General features: G+C 37.1%; 1 protein-coding gene across 10 annotated transcripts in view; it reads right to left on the bottom strand.

Annotated features, from left to right (window-relative positions):
* HERC2 (E3 ubiquitin-protein ligase HERC2) overlaps positions 1–16,368 on the bottom strand; it is a 310,355-nt gene extending 293,987 nt beyond the window's left edge. For 2 of the 10 annotated variants that reach the window (XR_013030890.1, XM_076512152.1), the window contains exons 1-3: positions 16,061–16,365; positions 11,434–11,522; positions 5,036–5,147 (exon numbers count right to left, since the gene is read on the bottom strand). Coding sequence is in view for 9 of the 10 variants with exons in the window: in XM_076512152.1 (XP_076368267.1) it covers positions 5,036–5,147; positions 11,434–11,508 (187 nt within the window). In the remaining variant the exon portion in view is untranslated. Of the gene's footprint in view, positions 1–5,035; positions 5,148–11,433; positions 11,552–16,060 lie in introns of all 10 variants that reach the window. The other 8 variants (XM_076512091.1, XM_076512133.1, XM_076512164.1 and 5 more) reach the window with 7 other exon arrangements.
* Positions 16,369–17,027: the final 659 nt, after the last annotated feature.

The raw sequence follows: 17,027 nt of genomic DNA, 5'->3' as shown, positions 1-17,027 counted from the left end.
TACCCATTGACTGTTTTTTCACAATTTTATTTAAATTTTTTAGAGGATCCATAGGAAAAGGAAAAAATTTCGGTACCCACTGACCCCACCCACCATGGAGCCCTACAAGGGGACACACTACAAAGTCATGCAAGGACAATGCAGTAACGCCAGGGTTTCGTGAGCACTAGACCCAAACACCAGCATCAGGCACAATGTCCACAACACCCGTTGAGAACTTCCAACACTGGTACTTGGTTGACTCTAGCCCAAGTGGACCAGCCGATTGACCCAAGGGAGGCCACCCAAAGGCCGTCTGTCTACAGGAATTCGAGGCTAAAGTGGTGTGTTAGGGTTGGACCCCTCAACCACCAGGATCCTCTCCTCCCCTTCACGGGTCGTCACGCACGGCAAACACGTGGGTGGATGTTTAGATCCCAGAGAAGGTAACCAGACAGAACAGAACCTTCCCTGGGAGGTCCCCTCACCACGTACAGGAATCAACACCAAGGGGGAAAAAGGAAAGGTGGTGATCAGTGAGTATACGCTCTACAGGGCAACCCCTCCTATCAATATCAGCAATTCCGTAGAGGGGATGATGTCCATTAAAGTTCCCTAGGATGAAAAAGGGAGACAGCAACTGTTCAATGAGAACATCAAGGTCTGATTGATCATATGTCTCTCCAGGTGACAGGTAGAGAGAACAATCAATGATGGTATGACCCAAGGAAACATGGATGGCTACAGCCTCGAAGGGTGTATGAAGTGACTAAGATAGGGTGGGCACGTGCTGATCAATCAACAGCGCCACCCCTCCATGCACTCATCCATCATACAGCCTGTCATCACTGTATAAACACACTACCAAAAGGTGACTGTGTCGGCAGGTTTCAGAAATGTTTCTTGTAAGGAAAGACAAACAGGATGGTAGGAAGCAATCAGTGTTTTGATGTCATCCAGATTATAACATAAACCTCGACAGTTCCTTTTTTAATAAGGTATAGGTGAATTGGTTGGAGAACCCTTTTGTTTACGACCATGTCTTTTTTCCTTACTGTCCTTATTTGAGGGAGGTCTATCGACCTCCATGGATCCTGCCCTGGGTCGATTGAGCAGGTCTTTGTTGTTGGAAGGGATTCCATTGACTGAGGACGTGAACAAATGATTGTTTTGCACCTTGGGGTGGGAGAAAAAGATGTATCTGATGAAATGCCTGTATTTGAAACCAAAGGATGTGGATCTTGGGGTTTGTTGGAATGTATGGAAAGAACAGAGATGGGTGAAGTTGATTCATCAACCTTTCTAACCATGGATGGCAAAAGGCTTTTCACATGTTTTGAAAATGATTCTCTTGGAGGCACCGAGAGATCTGTCTGCTCTCCCACTGTTGTTATTGAACAAAGTGCAGCAGCATACATCCAAGATGAGGTGGTGGACAGCAATTTTCAAGCCTCAGGATAAGTAATGTTATGAATCATTTTCAAATGCTGCACCTCTTTTGTTCTTCCAACCATTTAGAGCAAGAATGAAAGTAGGACGGGTGAGAGCCATTGCAATTGATGCAATGAGAGTCTGTTTCACACTTGAAAGCATCATGGTCTTTGCACTGCAATGAACACACATCAAGGAACCACGACACAACGTCTTCGGGTGACCAAACTGCTGACGCTAAAAACATTGCAGAGGGTTTGGAATGTATGGATGTACACTGAAATTAAGATAACCTGCCTTGATGGTGGCAGGTGGAAGTGGCAATGTAGATGTGAGAATGAGGACAATGGTCAGTACCATAATTCTATTTTTGCAAGTGGATATATGCCTTACTGCAGAAATTCCTTGGGTAAAGAAACCAGCGAGAAACTCTTACTCTGGGAAGTTCTTCAAATCCCTCTCAATAATAACTCCTCGTGATGAATTCAAAGTAGCATGAGGTGTAACCTCAATAGGTATATCTCCATTTGACTTCTGAATGGAAGAGGAGTTCACTGTATTGAGATGTGGATGTTTCCACCAAGATGTTACCAAATCGAAGCTTCTTTACTGACTTTGGAGAGCCAGCAAGTCCTTCTAGTCCTTTCTGAATGAAAAAGAGAAACATTTGCCCTAAAGGTTTATCTGAAAGTGAATGCAATATAAGAAAATGAGGTACAACAGGTGTTGCAGATGTTGAAGATTGCTGCTCAGAATCATCAAGACGTGGGCGTTTACCTATTGTCTGTTTTTTCACTATTTTATTAAGATTTTTAATTGGAATATCCCTAATAAAGAAAGGGAAATTCCATTGCCCACTGACCCCACCCACCATGGAGCCCTACGAGACAACACACTACGATGTCAAACAAGGATACTGCAACAACGTCGGGGTTTTGTGAGCACTATACCTAAACCTCAGCATCAGACACAATGTCCACAACACCTGTTGAAAACATCCAACACTGGAACTTGGTTGACCCTAGCCCGTGTGGACCAGCCAACTGATCAAAGGGGGACCACCCAATGGCTGCCCATTTGCAGGAATTCAAGGCCAAAGTGTTGTGCTAGGGTTGGACCCCCTCAACTACCAGGATCCTCTCCTCCTCTTAACAAGTTGCCATGAACAGCAAACACCTGGGTGGATGTTTAGATCCCAGAGGAGGTAAACTGAAAGAACAGAACATTCTATGGGAGGTTCCCTCACCACATACGGGAATCCACACCGAGGGGCAACATTTACGAATTAGTGCCAAATGTTGATGAAAGGCAAAGAAGCCAACAGTGATAAAGAATGTAAATGGGCTGTATCAATTTGAGATTCTAATGTCTCTGAAACTCTAGCAAACAGTGTGTTAGAGAAAAGAAGCTTCCCACAATTCCCTGAGGGAAGAAAATGTTAAACAAAAACTTTCCAACAAAACATCTCTACCCAATAAATCCAAACAACAAACTAGCCAGAAAACCATAGAAAGAACTGAAGACAACCTGACTGAGATACACATTAGCAAAATCCTCAATATAGATAGTCTTCAGAGAAAAGTTGTATTGAAGATGAGTATCTCTGGACAGTTGTCAGTGAGACAAATTCAAGAAAACTGTGACCTGTTTAAAGTGATCACAGGTTGCAGTCTAGACCCCCCACAGGTCCAAAATAGGGTCATCCCTTGAGAATCCAAATAAAACTCCTCCTGGCAGTGATAAGCCAATAAATGCTCATCCAATAAACATGGGAGACAAGGCAGAGCTATCCTGTTGCATAACTGAGTAGCAAATCTCCCAGCATAAACAGCAAGTTGTCACCTGTCATCCATTCTGTTAATAAAGGAGCAGTCAAATGCAATCTGATAGTCCCCCAAAACCTCAGAAACCTGAATAATGAATAAAAGAAAAGTGACTAGTGGTAGCTGATCAAAATGATCCTCTGGTAATGCCAACCTTTTAAAATAAGGAGCTGAAAAAACTAGTCTAAATTCTTTCCAGTTGTTCCTGCATCATTTTCAAAAGAAGCCTCAGAACCCCCTGGAGAGACACTCTTAGTCTAGATATATCTCCATCTCACAATAGATCATATCATAGACAGCCTTCCCTTAGAGTGACCCATCCCATGATTGTTGATAAACACCAAATGAAAGCAGTGAAAGAAAAGAGGTCCGACTGACCTCTGTAGTAGAAACAGTAACTCAGGATTTTTCTTTTACATTTTTGTGGGTTTTTTTGTTGTTGTTAAGTAATTTATAAATATAAACAAAACGATAACCATAGAAGCACCAAACTCATTTAAAGTAACAACATGAATTGTGAATAACAAGTACACTCCTGTTGATAGAAACCTATGTTGAATTCTTTGTCAAGAGAAAGGTGCTTATATGCAGTACCTAGATTGAGGGCACATTTTGCAAATTAAATTTGTCTAGGGCATTTGAGTGAGGTAAAAAAGACTAGAGCAAGCATTTTCATTACTTAGATGGCCAAACAGTGTAAAATCTGGAGATGGAGAAACAGATATATTATCAGCAAAGGTGCATTTAGGGAAAAGGTGATATACTCAAATACATATTATGCAGACAAGAAACACACCCAGGTGTCTGAGCTTTAGTCAATAGGATAGTCAATATCAGTGCATAGATTTTACAATAATGGGAAAAATGGATTAACTTTGTATATTTAATGCATAAAGTATAATGCATTTCTGAAACATTTTTCTTAAACTGGTTTCCTATACATTAATCATTTAATCATTTTGTGTTATGGTACTTCAAATAATCACCTCTTTGAACTTACAAGTCTTACATTACACTGGATAATGAAATTTAGAAATTAACCTATTTTCTATGTAAAAAAGGCAAATTTGCACACTTTAATTTACATAAGGTCTGAATACAACAACACATGAATCAAGATTTACATGTATTTATACTAAAGTTATACAAAAATGTTTAGAAGTGAGTAGTTTTTCGAGATTTACAACTGTAATGTAAATCACTTTCATGTGGCAGCCCCCAAATATAGTCTCCCATCATGTTTTCATTATATGCTCCCAGGTCACAAAAGCAAAGTTTGAAGAGAAAAATACATCTTTTCCATTTACTTTAGGCATAAGCAATTGGGAAATAACATTCTCTGCCCAGGAACAAGAAAAAGTAAAAATTTTGTTACGTAGTGTTATCTGCACATCTTTAAATCAAATTTTAACACATTTTTCAGTTTTGATAGTGTATAGAATATAGCACAAGATACAGAACTGTTAGTTTCATAAAATTATTAGTAAGATCACTTTTTTATTTTTCACTATCTGTAAAATGTTAAGACAAGAATTTCACTTAAGTTGTCTTGGTCTTTAGTTTCAGAGTAATTATATTCTTGAAGACATCTGAAGAATAAGTAGCATTAATTGTATGGATTTAGTCATTTATACTTTTGGCACACAAACTGGTTGAATGAATTCAGTTTGTTTCTTTCTGCTGAAAATTGGGAATTGTAGTACATAAAAAAAAAATCTCAATTTCTAAATTATTACAAACTGAATTAGACTAGTTTGAAATAAAGAAATAAAATTATTGGTGTAATCTATCTATATGAGTACCTTGTATTGGGACCTTCCAACCAACTTCCATACCATCTTCAACAAACAGCAATTCTCCATCCTTCACCAATTCATTCCATAGGTCTGGCAGACTGTCTTTTTTAAAGGCAGCCTGTACAAAAACAAATATTTAAGACAGCACAAAAACCATGCCATAATGAAACAAAATCTAAGTTATTCTTTTGATTTGTGTAAACAGCTGGAATAGTAAAATGATCATTGATTGATTGATTTAGAGTTTTATGGCACAAAGCAGCGAGGCTATCTATGCCAGACATTCGGTAAAAATGTTTAAAAAAAAAAATAAATAAATAAATGTAGTAATAGACATAAATGGAAATGAAGGTAAAACAAAAAAGTATAAAACCAATGTTGACATCTAGTCTACAATGTTAAGATAGAAGGCAGAGTATAAGAAGTTGTAAGGTATTTACTCAAGCAAAAAGGTAATGATCATAACCCGCCAGGAAGACTAACAGGTAAGTTCAAGAACCACCGTCAGTCACCTGAAGTTGGTCTTTCCAGTCCTAGTTCTGGGTTATGTGTCATAGCAACCAGTATCAAAATGTAAAAGAATAGAAGTTTTAAAAGATACATAGCAAAATTGTAACAATGAGTAGCCAAATGTCTAGAAAAAGATAAAGTAAATGGAGTAAAATTTGTAAAAGTAAATGAAGGTAAAAACAAAACAGCAATTAAAACAGAAAGTGGCATAAAAACCAATGATGACATCCAGTCTACAAAGTTGTAAAGAACTACCTGTAGCAGAATGGTAATGAACATAACCCGCCAGGAAGACTAACAGGTAAGTATAAAAACCACCGTCAGTCACCTGAAGTCGGTCTTTCCAGTCCTGGTTCCGGGTTATGAGTCAATATGGCCAGTACTAAAAAGTTAAGTAGTAAAAGTGTGAAATGATATGCAGCAAAGTATAATAACAACTCGCCAGGACGACTAACGAGTAGTTCAAACGGATAGTTCAAACAGTAGCGTTAGTCACCTGAAGTTGGCCTTTCCAGTCCTGGTGTCGAAGTTATTTAATGTTCTGGCCATTGTCCAATGTCAAATTGAAGGAGAGAGATTAAAACTGTAAAAAGGAACCACAATTAAAAGGTGTAATGAATAAATATGCAACACTTAAATGAGATTAAAAGATTAATGGCCATTAAAAAGTTAAAAACATTATCAAGGTGGACAGAGTCACCATCACCAATAACTCTGTCCAATGTTACAGACTGACCCTAGGAAAAAATATGTTTAAAATATTGCCGTCGTTGAGAATTGTAACGATGGCAAGAAAGTAAAACGTGGCTGATAGTGATTTGAGTGTTACACAAACTACACATTGGTGCATCAGTTCCAGATAAAAGAAAATGATGAGTTAAAAAATTGTGACCAATGCGTAGCCTAGTGAGAACAACTTCCTCCTTCCGAACTTTACGGAAGCTAGATGCCCAAAGTCCAATTTTGGGTTTGATTTGAAAAAGTTTGTTGTCGCGTTGCTCACTCCAAGTGGACTGCCAGCTGGCACGGAGCCGAGCCTTGAAGACAACACCATAGTCCATGTACGGAATAGGCACAGGGGTGATGGTGCTGGAGCAGACAGATTTAGCTGCCATGTCTGCAAGCTCGTTCCTGCAAAAACCAACATGGCCTGGTATCCAGAAAAACTGGATTGAAGTAGCTGTTAATGAGAAATGGGCCAGTAGGTTTTGAATATCAGCGAGAATAGGATGTGAGCCAACGTGTAGCGATTCCAAGGCAAGTATAGAACTAAGCGAATCAGTATAAATAGTGCAGTTGGAGTACTGCTCAGCTGCAATATGATCCAGGGCAAGAGATATGGCATACAGTTCAGCAGTGAACACAGAAGCTGTAGAGGGGATTCTCTACGCAACTACTGAACCACAGCAAACCACAGCAGAGCCCACTGAATTACCTGATTTGGAACCATCTGTATAAATGGGAACTGAATGAGTGTTTGAAAGATATTCATTGAATAAAAGATGGTACTACCAATCTGGAGTATCTGCCTTTTTTAGGTGACTGAAAGAATAGTCCCATTTGGGGGCTGTAATAAGCCATGGTGGGATGGGCCGACCTGTGGAATCTGCAATGTTATCCAATGACATACCCAATTCATCCAATTGCGCCCGGATGTGAAGGCCAAACGGAGCAATGACAGATCGTCTGTTCTGAAAAAGTACTGCCCACCGAGGAAGGAAAACACATTTCCAGGTGGGATGCTTTGGTAAGGAACGAAGTTTCGAAGTATATTGTAAAGATAGTTGCAAACGGTGAAGGTGTAGAGAAGGTTCATGAGATTAAATGTATATGCTTCGAACTGGAGAGGTACGGAAAGCCCCAGTGCAGAGTCGAAGTCCTTGGTGACGAATGGGGTCCAGCATCTTTAAGGCCGAGGGTCTGGCAGAGCCATAGACCATTGATCCATAGTCGAGTTTCGATCGAATAAGAGCACGATATACCTTTAACATTAAACAGCGATCTGCCCCCCAACTGGTAGAAGAGAGAACACGGAGGATGTTCAGTGCTCTTGTGCATTTGACCCGAAGCTGCTTTAAGTGTGGTATAAAGGTCAGTTTACGATCAAAGATAAGACCCAAGAACTTGGTCTCCGGGACCACTGGCAGCAAAACTTCACCAATATGAAGTTCAGGATCAGGGTGAATACCCCGTCGACGGCAAAAGTGCATGCATACTGTTTTGGAGAGAGAGAAATTAAAGCCGTTCGCCAGAGTCCACTTCCGTACACGATTGAGGGCAGTTTGTAGTTGCCGCTCAATATATCTCATGTTTGACGACTGACATGAGATGTGAAAGTCGTCGACATACAGCCCCTTCGCAACAGTGAGAGGGAGGTGTTCAGTGATGGCATTTATCTTTATACTGAAGAGTGTAACACTCAATACACAGCCTTGAGGGACTCCAAGTTCTTGTACAAAAGAATGGGAAAGTGTCAAACCCACACGAACTTGGAATCTCCTGTCCATTATAAAATTTTTAATAAACATGGGTAGATGGCCACGTAACCCATATGTATGGAAATCTTGCAAAACGCTATACCTCCATGTTGTGTCGTAAGCCTTCTCTATGTCAAAGAATATTGATACAAGATGTTGGCAGTTGAGAAAGGCTTCTCTGATAGTTGTTTCAAGACGAATTAGGTGGTCTGTGGTGGAGTTCTGTCGACAGAACCCACACTGGGTGGGCGAGAGGAGGTTGTTTGATTCAAGGAACCAAACAAGACGAGCATTAACCATCCTTTCTAAGGTCTTACAGAGACAGCTCGTCAAAGTAATTGGATGGTAGTTTGAAGGAATCTTGGGATCTTTCCCTGGCTTACAGAAAGGTCAAATAATAGCCTGGCGCCAAGCATCAGAAAAAACATTCTCCTGCCACGCGGGTAGGGTGGCATCGACCATGGCCAGTCTCTCTCAAAAGGATCGAAAATGATCACTGCCTAGTGGATTACTGTCAACCCTCCATGAAAAATGGGAGAATAATGAAGGGGAGCAAACAGAGATCAATAGCAGTAAAGGACTAACTAAGTGCATGAAAGTAAGTGAAAGAACCAGTATTGAAAAGAGAAAGATTGTGATCAGAGAGCATCCGCTCTACAGATCGGCCCCTCCCATCAATAATTGCACTTCCCCAGAGGGGATGATGTCCATTAAAATCCCCTAGGATTAGAAATGGAGATGGCAATTGTTCAACGAGAGCATCAAGATCTGATTGATCATATGTGTCTCCAGGAGACAGGTACAGAGAACAAACAGTGATGGTATGACCCAAGGAAACACACATGTCTACAGCCTCCAAGGATGTGTTGAGTGACAAAGACAGGGTAAGCACGTGTTGATCAACCAACAGTGCCACCCCTCCATGTACTTGACCATCACACAACCTGTCATTTCTGTACAGAGAAAACTGCCGAATGGAGACAGTATCAGCAGTTTTGAGAAATGTTTCTTGTAAAGAAAGACAAACAGGATGGAAGGAAGCAATCAGCGTTTTGATATCATCCAGATTAGAACGTAAACCTCGACAGTTCCATTGTATCAAGGTGGCCATTTTTTAAGAACGGGTAGGTGAAGTGGCTGGAGAACCCTTCGGTTTACGACCACGTCTTTTTTCTTTACTGTCTTTAGTCGGAGGAGGTCTATCAACCTCCATGGATCCTGCTCTGGGTCGGGTGGGCAGGTTTTTGTTATTGGAAGGGGAATCCAGTGACTGAGGACGCGAACGAATAATTGTTTTGTCTCTTGTGGTGGGACAAAAAGATGTATCAGAAGAAATGCCTGTATTTGAAACTGAAGGATGTGGATCTTGAGGTTTGTTGGAAGGTATGGGAGGAACAGAGATGGGTGTGGAAGTCGATTCATCAACCTTTTTAACCACGGAGGTCAAAAGGCTTTTCATTTGTTTTGAAAACGATTCTCTTGGAGGCACAGAGAGATCTGTCTGCACTCCCACTGTAGTTGTGGAATGAAGTGCAGCAGCATATGTCCAAGATGGAGTGGTGGACAGCAATTTTCAAATGCTGCACCTCTTTTTCCTCCAACCATTTTGGGCAAGAATGAAAGTAAGAGGGGTGAGAACCATTGCAGTTGAAGCAATGTGGGTTCATGTCACAGTCATAGGCATCGTGGTCCTTGCCTCCAGAACGAGCACATGTTAGGGAACCACGACAAGATGTCTTTGAGTGGCCGAATCTCTGACATTGGAAACATCGAAGAGGGTTTGGAATGTATGGCCGAACCCTGCAAATGAAATAACCTGCCTTGATGGTGGCAGGTGCACGTGGTGAAGTAAATGTTAAAACGAGGGTATTTGTTGGCAGTGTAACTCCATCTTTGCGTGTGGAGATGCACCTCACTGCAGAAACTCCTTGAGTGGAGAGACCAGCGAGAATCTCTGACTCGGGAAACGTTCTTCAAATCCCTTTCAACAATAACTCCTCGTAAAGAATTCAAAGTAGCATGAGGTGTAACCTCAATAGGTATATCCCCAATTGCCTTTGAATTCCAGAGGAGTTCACTGTGTTGGGATGTGGATGTTTCAACCAATATGTCACCAGATCGAAGCTTCTTCACTGACTTTGGAGAGCCAGTAAGTCCCTCTAGTCCTTTCTGAATAAAAATAGGGGACATTTGCCCTAAAGGTTTTTCTGAAAGAGAATGTAATGTAAGAAAATGAGGTACGTGTGTTACTGATGTTGAAGATTGCTGTTCTGAGTATTCAAGACGTGGTCGCCCAATTGACTGTTTTTTACAATGTTATTTAAATTTTTTAGAGGATCCATAGGAAAAGGAAAAAATTTCGGTACCCACTGACCCCACCCACCATGGAGCCCTACAAGGGGACGCACTACAAAGTCACGCAAGGACAATGCAGTAATGCCAGGGTTTCGTGAGCACTATACCCAAACACCAGCATCAGGCACAATGTCCACAACACCCGTTGAGAACTTCCAACACTGGTACTTGGTTGACTCTAGCCCAAGTGGACCAGCCGATTGACCCAATCTGGGGCCACCCAAAGGCCGCCCGTCTACAGGAATTCGAGGCCAAAGTGGTGTGTTAGGGTTGGACCCCTCAACCACCAGGATCCTCTCCTCCCCTTCAAGGGTCACGCACGGCAAACACGTGGGTGGATGTTTAGATCCCAGAGAAGGTAACCAGATAGAACAGAACCTTCCCTGGAAGGTCCCCTCACCACGTACAAGAATCCACACCGAGGGGTAAAAAGATCAAATAACAAAACTGCTGACCATATTTGTAACGACAATGTATAATCATTATTTATTGTTCTTCTAATTTACTGTATACATTAAAATTTAGAGCACACATGATATAAATAAGTACCTACACACTGACTGCAACTGATATACTTAATGTGTGTAATACATATAAACCAAAAAATGGGATATGTGTGTGGACATAACTATACAATAAAGCTTTATTCAAAGTTTACAGCTTTTCTATATTGATATTTTTCATGTTTCTGAAAAAAAGAAATTCATACAAATGCAGAGTCAAAAATATGTAGTTCTACAGGAACATACATGTTACATTATTATTAAAGCATAAAAACAAATACCAGTGGTTTTAGCATGAATTTTAATAAAAACGTCAATGTTGGAATTTTATAAAATATCATATTAAAATCTCTGAAAAAAACTTACATTTTTACTGTACATTTACAAAATGAAAACAGGTGGGAAGCTTTTAAAGATCAAATATCTAATATCTTTCTTCTCTGTGTACACAAGTCATATCATATTATCATTAAAATATATGAAAAGTTGACTTTTAATCTTGAACCAGTATTTACTGTAGCTGAACTAAAACTAGTACAATAACAAAAAAAAAACAGACCTGTAGATCAATTTTCAACCATTTACTATCCAATCGAACCTGAGGTCGAAGAACAGCACGGTCTAAAGCCTGCATTGATTTTTTCTTCCCTATTTAGAAATCCACTAATTCTAAGATCCTGAATTCAAAATTAAAAAATGTACAAACCATGAAAAAAACAACTAAAAACTATAACTACCTGTGGAAAGCAGTTAAAACATTATGTGCCATATCAGAGTACAAAAAATCTCTAAAGGCAAAATTTCACAATAAAAATTTATTTATCTTTAAAATATTCTCAAAGAATAAAATATTGTCACTTCTATTCTTTACATAATACTATACTGAAAATAATTTTCAATAGGTACTTACCTCCCTCACATAAATATATATGCAAAATAAACTTTTCACATGCCACAAGTTTTGAGTTCCTACATACTTTACAATCAAATAATTAAAATGTATTTTGTGTGTAAATCATCATGTAACAACCCTCCACCAATAAGTATGTGACACAGTCTCCTGATGCATGTCAATGTACAGGTCATTGGTTAGGCCACATATGGAGTGCTGTGTTTGATCATGGGCTCCCCATCTCTGTTGGAAAAGATTCAAAGGAGGGCTATTGGGATGATGTCTGGGATGAAAGAAAGTTTATCATCAAAGATAGGTTAAAATCACTGAAATTGTTTCATATTGAAAAAAAATAGAGGGGATTTAATTGAGGTGTTTAGGATTGTTAAAAGAATTGAAAGTATTGATGCATCATCTTTTTTGCACTTGATGGTAAGAATGGCAAGATTAGGATATACAAGTGTAATCTTCAGCAGGGAAAAGTCGCTTTCAGCTAAAGCAGTTTTATGTTTCTAACAGGATAACTAGCCTATGAATGCAGTGGATGCAGTAAATATAAGGGAGTTTAAAAAAATTGTTTCTTTATATTTTAATGATAAGTGTTGGCTTTCAGATGTTATTTTTAAGGTTTTGTTTAATTTAGTGGATATAATAGATCAGATAAATAAAAAGGTCCCTTTTCATTCTTTAATGTTATGTTATATCATACTGCTGAAGATTTTATGACAGTGTTTGAAGCTGAGATCAGCAGCATTTTTTTTATATGAAGGTCAGCTACATATAAAAGACCTTACATAAACAAAAAAAACTAAAGATACAACTAATTTCTTTTTTTTGTTAGTGCTAAAAGTTCTTGCTGTACATTATTTCAGAATTAAGGTTTTTTTTTTTATGCTGTTAATACATTAGTGTTCTTTGAAAAGTTAAAGAAAAATAAAACAAGGAGATAATTCCACTGGACCTATTGAGGTTACCCAAAAAAATAAACCAACCTAAACATAACTTCTCATAACCATAAAATGATTAAACAAAAATTTGAAATAATTCATTTTACCAGTACACACTATCCCACAAACTAACAACAGGGGTAAATTAAAATTGCATAATATCAGACATGGACTTCCATACTGCAAATTTCATTCATTTTTATCAAAAAAATAAAATATTCAAGATTTCATCTGCAACGTTATCCTTCTACCCAACAAAACACTCGTGCAAGTCCAACTTCCTTAGAATATTAAACACCTGAGCCAGGTCATATCTAATTCTTTTACACTCCATAGAAAACAAATTCAAATCTTTAAGTCTCTCTTCAGATGTTAAATGGTTCAAACCAAAAATAATTCTGATGGCCTATCTCAGAGTCTTTCAAGTAAATCAATATATTTTATATACTATGGAAGCCAAAACTAAACACTTATACCCCATATGTTATACAACCAAAGCTTTATCCAATGTAACAATAATCTCATTATACTGAGCTCTTAAACCCAAAATGTTTGTAGATAAATCAGAGCCCTATTTACTCTGTTCACCACTTCTAAACATTCAGCCAGAGGCCCAAGTCTTATTAATCATCATACTCAAAATTATTTTCACTCTTCACAACACCACTCTTTATTCTAGGTAAAATAGTAAGGATTCTCCAAACATCCAAACACTAAGTGCACCATTTCCCATTTATCAATACAAAAATTTATTTACCATAAAACAATCCAGTCAACAATACTATTCATGTCCTTCTAAATTAAGGAAGCAATCTTAATTTAGAAACAGCCTTACTACTTAGTATCATCAGCAAATTTAAAAATATTATTGCTTATGCAGTATGTAATAGTCCATAATACTTGACACAAATAATAAACAACAAAAATTCCATAACAGTCTCCTTAACAGACCCCACTTGTCATACTTTCCAGTTAAGAATGGTATCCACTTAACACAACCTTCTATTTCCTACCTTCAATCAAATTTTTAATCCCTTTTCAGGTTTACATTTCTAGAAGAATATCACTTACTAGTTACATTTTTTAATGATTCTTACTGAAATCTTTCTGGAATAAAGAGAAATAACATTGACAAGGACGTCGTCATCCAGACAAGCAAAAGCTTTACCAAAAGAGTCCAACAAATTAATTAGACAAGAAAAAACCCTTAAAAAATGCCAATAACTTGTAATAAAATTCCTATATTTTAAGGTGATCTAACCAAGAACAGAAGTTTAGATGACAGCCCTGTAATTTATTCAATCTTTCCTACATATAATTGTCTTCTAATAATCAGGAATTACTGCTAATAGTAACTCATTTTAAAAGCCAATTGTCCCATCCTAAGTCTAACCTTTCTTTTCCACATCTTAAACCCTACCATCTACAGAAATTAATACAAGGAAATCAGAAGCTTTTATCTTATCAATCCATTAGATAATCTTGTAAGCTTCTTAACCCAAATTAGAAAAAAACAAGTAAGATTTAACCTATCCACATAAAATAAATTTAAATTCCTGGAATCCTAATAGTAGCTATCATCTAAATATTTTCAATAAGTCAATATCCTTTCTTACCTAAAGGGGCCAAAGCTGTATTCCATGTGAGGCCTAATTAGTAATTTACCTCTTTTCAACTCCTAATCAATAATATTATGTCTATAAATACATCCTGAAATTGCATAGGATTTACTACTACTAACAAAGTACAGCATCAATGGCTTAAGGGACTTTATACCACTATGCCAAGATTCTTTTATTCAGTCATGCTACTGAGTGAGTTCTCATTCATAAAGAACGTGTGATCCAAATGATATTCCTCCAATCAATTATCTTATTATCACTAAAGGTTATTTACCAAATATTTTCTTAACTTAGCAATTTACCCAAAACATTCTATAATACATCAACATCTTCATTTCAGTTAGAAATACCTAAGAGTTTAACATTAACTTAAGTCATCAACAAAGTTTATTAATTTACTAATCACACCCCCTATTAATGTCATTAATGCAAGCAAGAAAAAGCAAATGCCCAGCACTCTCTTCTGAAGCACACCACTTACACAAAACTTTTTCTTGTCCAGCTACTTTATGATCCAATTAACACAAGCACCACAATATGATTTTCATAGTTAAGTTTTGCAGAATATTTTATAAAACATTTTTGAAAAATTAAGTACAAGTTCACTTTCCACTATTTAGATAACAGGTGAAATATTTTAAAAAAACAAACAAAAATCAACAGATTGGTCAAGAAAGATTTGCTCTCATTTACAATATTATCTTTCACTATAACTTTTTCCAAAGCTTCTTTTATCAGACTCTAGAAATTTTCTCATTACAGAAGTTAAACTAACAGACCCATATCTGCAGGGCAACTTTATCCCCCACTCTCCTCTTTTAAGAGTAGCAGCAAATATCATTATTTTTCAGAAATATTCAATGATACACATTTTCTTTTAGACAATAAATTAAATTCTGATGAAATTCATATGAAGAAATGTTCCAATTATCAACATTACAAATTATACAACAAAATTTATAACTCAAATTTTACCTAAAAGTATCAAGAAATATGAAATATGGTCAAAATTCCTTATATTTTTTGTCTATGCATCATAAAAATGTTTGTCTTAGTTTTGAGCATTAAATTCAGTTTTTGTTTTTTTCTACTATACAAAAGAAACTGTTAAAGTGCAAAGAACAGTAGTAATTTAAAAAAAGTATTTTTGCAGCTCACTTGGAAACTAATTTTGTTCTCACTAAAACACAGAAGTGACAGTTGTGACATACTTAAATCACACTACTTCCAATGTTCTGTATTAAACAGAAATGTTCAGAATTAAGAAAAATGCAAGATTATGTTTACCCTAAAAGTTCCTTTTAATTTATAATTCTGAAATTTTTTCCTGTTTTATTACTCATTTGCTTGGTTTCTTTCAATCACTGAACCATATATACTATCAATGATCTATACAAAAAATTATAAAGTTGTTTGCTTAAACAGTTAAAGTTACACAAGTTTTAACTAATTGTTAGTTTTACTTTAGACATTTTGGTGTTTCATCCTTCTGGTTTTAGAGTTTAATTAACTTCACTCATAATTAAAATTTAAATTAAATAAAAGTAACGGCAAAATAAAGTTGTATTAATTTATCTTTATATTAACACTACTGTGTTGAAATTTATATCAACATAAAAATTACAATCACTAACGTTACTAACTGCGAGTAGGCTTAGTAGTAGTTCTAGTAAAAGTATTACATTACTAAACAAGTTTACCACAAATCAGTCGAAATATTATTACCAATAGCTTTGTCTCTTCTTTAATTCCTACCTAATTTTTTCAACAGTGAGAATAATGCATCACAAAATTCCCATTTTACTTACAACTACTGAATACAAATTAGAGTCATAATTTCGACCAGACGGTTCGCTTCCTTATCTTTAGCGCAATTTTCTGACTTCAGAGCACATGTCAAAAATTTAAAATAAAGTCAAAAGTAAATAACAAATACACATTTAACAGAAACATAACTTTTCTATATTAATTTCGTAAGAACTAACAACAGTCTTCAAATGCATAAGGATACAAGACTGGTTCTGAGGCGACACACTAAGGATAATGGACAATGTTACAATTTTAAACTGGAATATCGAAATCCATCATTTGAATATCTTTTGATCATTTTGAATGTGCAATACAATTTCAAATTGGCGATTTATATTTACAAACATTGAAGCCTAATTAAACATGGTCACATTTTTAAGCTTCAAAAATATTTTAGGAATCATTTTATCCGTTTGATTAATATGTTATATCAAATAAATGGTTTTAAAAAATACTATGCATACATACTAACAAATCAGTACATTTCTCTGGAATACTAATAACATGTTTGTTTGTTTGTTTTGGAATTTCGCACAAAGCTACTCGAGGGCTATCTGTGCTAGCCATCCCTAATTTAGCAGTGTAAGACTAGAGGGAAGGCAGCTAGTCATCACCACCCACCGCCAACTCTTGGGCTACTCTTTTACCAACGAATAGTGGGATTGACCGTCACATTATACACCCCCACGGCTGGGAGGGCGAGCATGTTTAGCGCGACGCGGGCTCGAACCCGCGACCCTCGGATTACGAGTCGCACGCCTTACGCGCTAGGCCATGCCGGGCCTACTAATAACAAAGGAAAATAGAGATATTGGACAACGTGTTACATTTTTAACTTCTCTCCGTCAAAATAGAGCAAAAGATTTAATATATTCAGAAATGT

This window comes from Tachypleus tridentatus, chromosome 1 (assembly GCF_004210375.1).
Source record: "Tachypleus tridentatus isolate NWPU-2018 chromosome 1, ASM421037v1, whole genome shotgun sequence".
NCBI classification, from domain to species: domain Eukaryota; kingdom Metazoa; phylum Arthropoda; class Merostomata; order Xiphosura; family Limulidae; genus Tachypleus; species Tachypleus tridentatus.
Note: the sequence above shows the minus strand (reverse complement) of the source record. Positions and strands in the feature narration are given on the sequence as shown.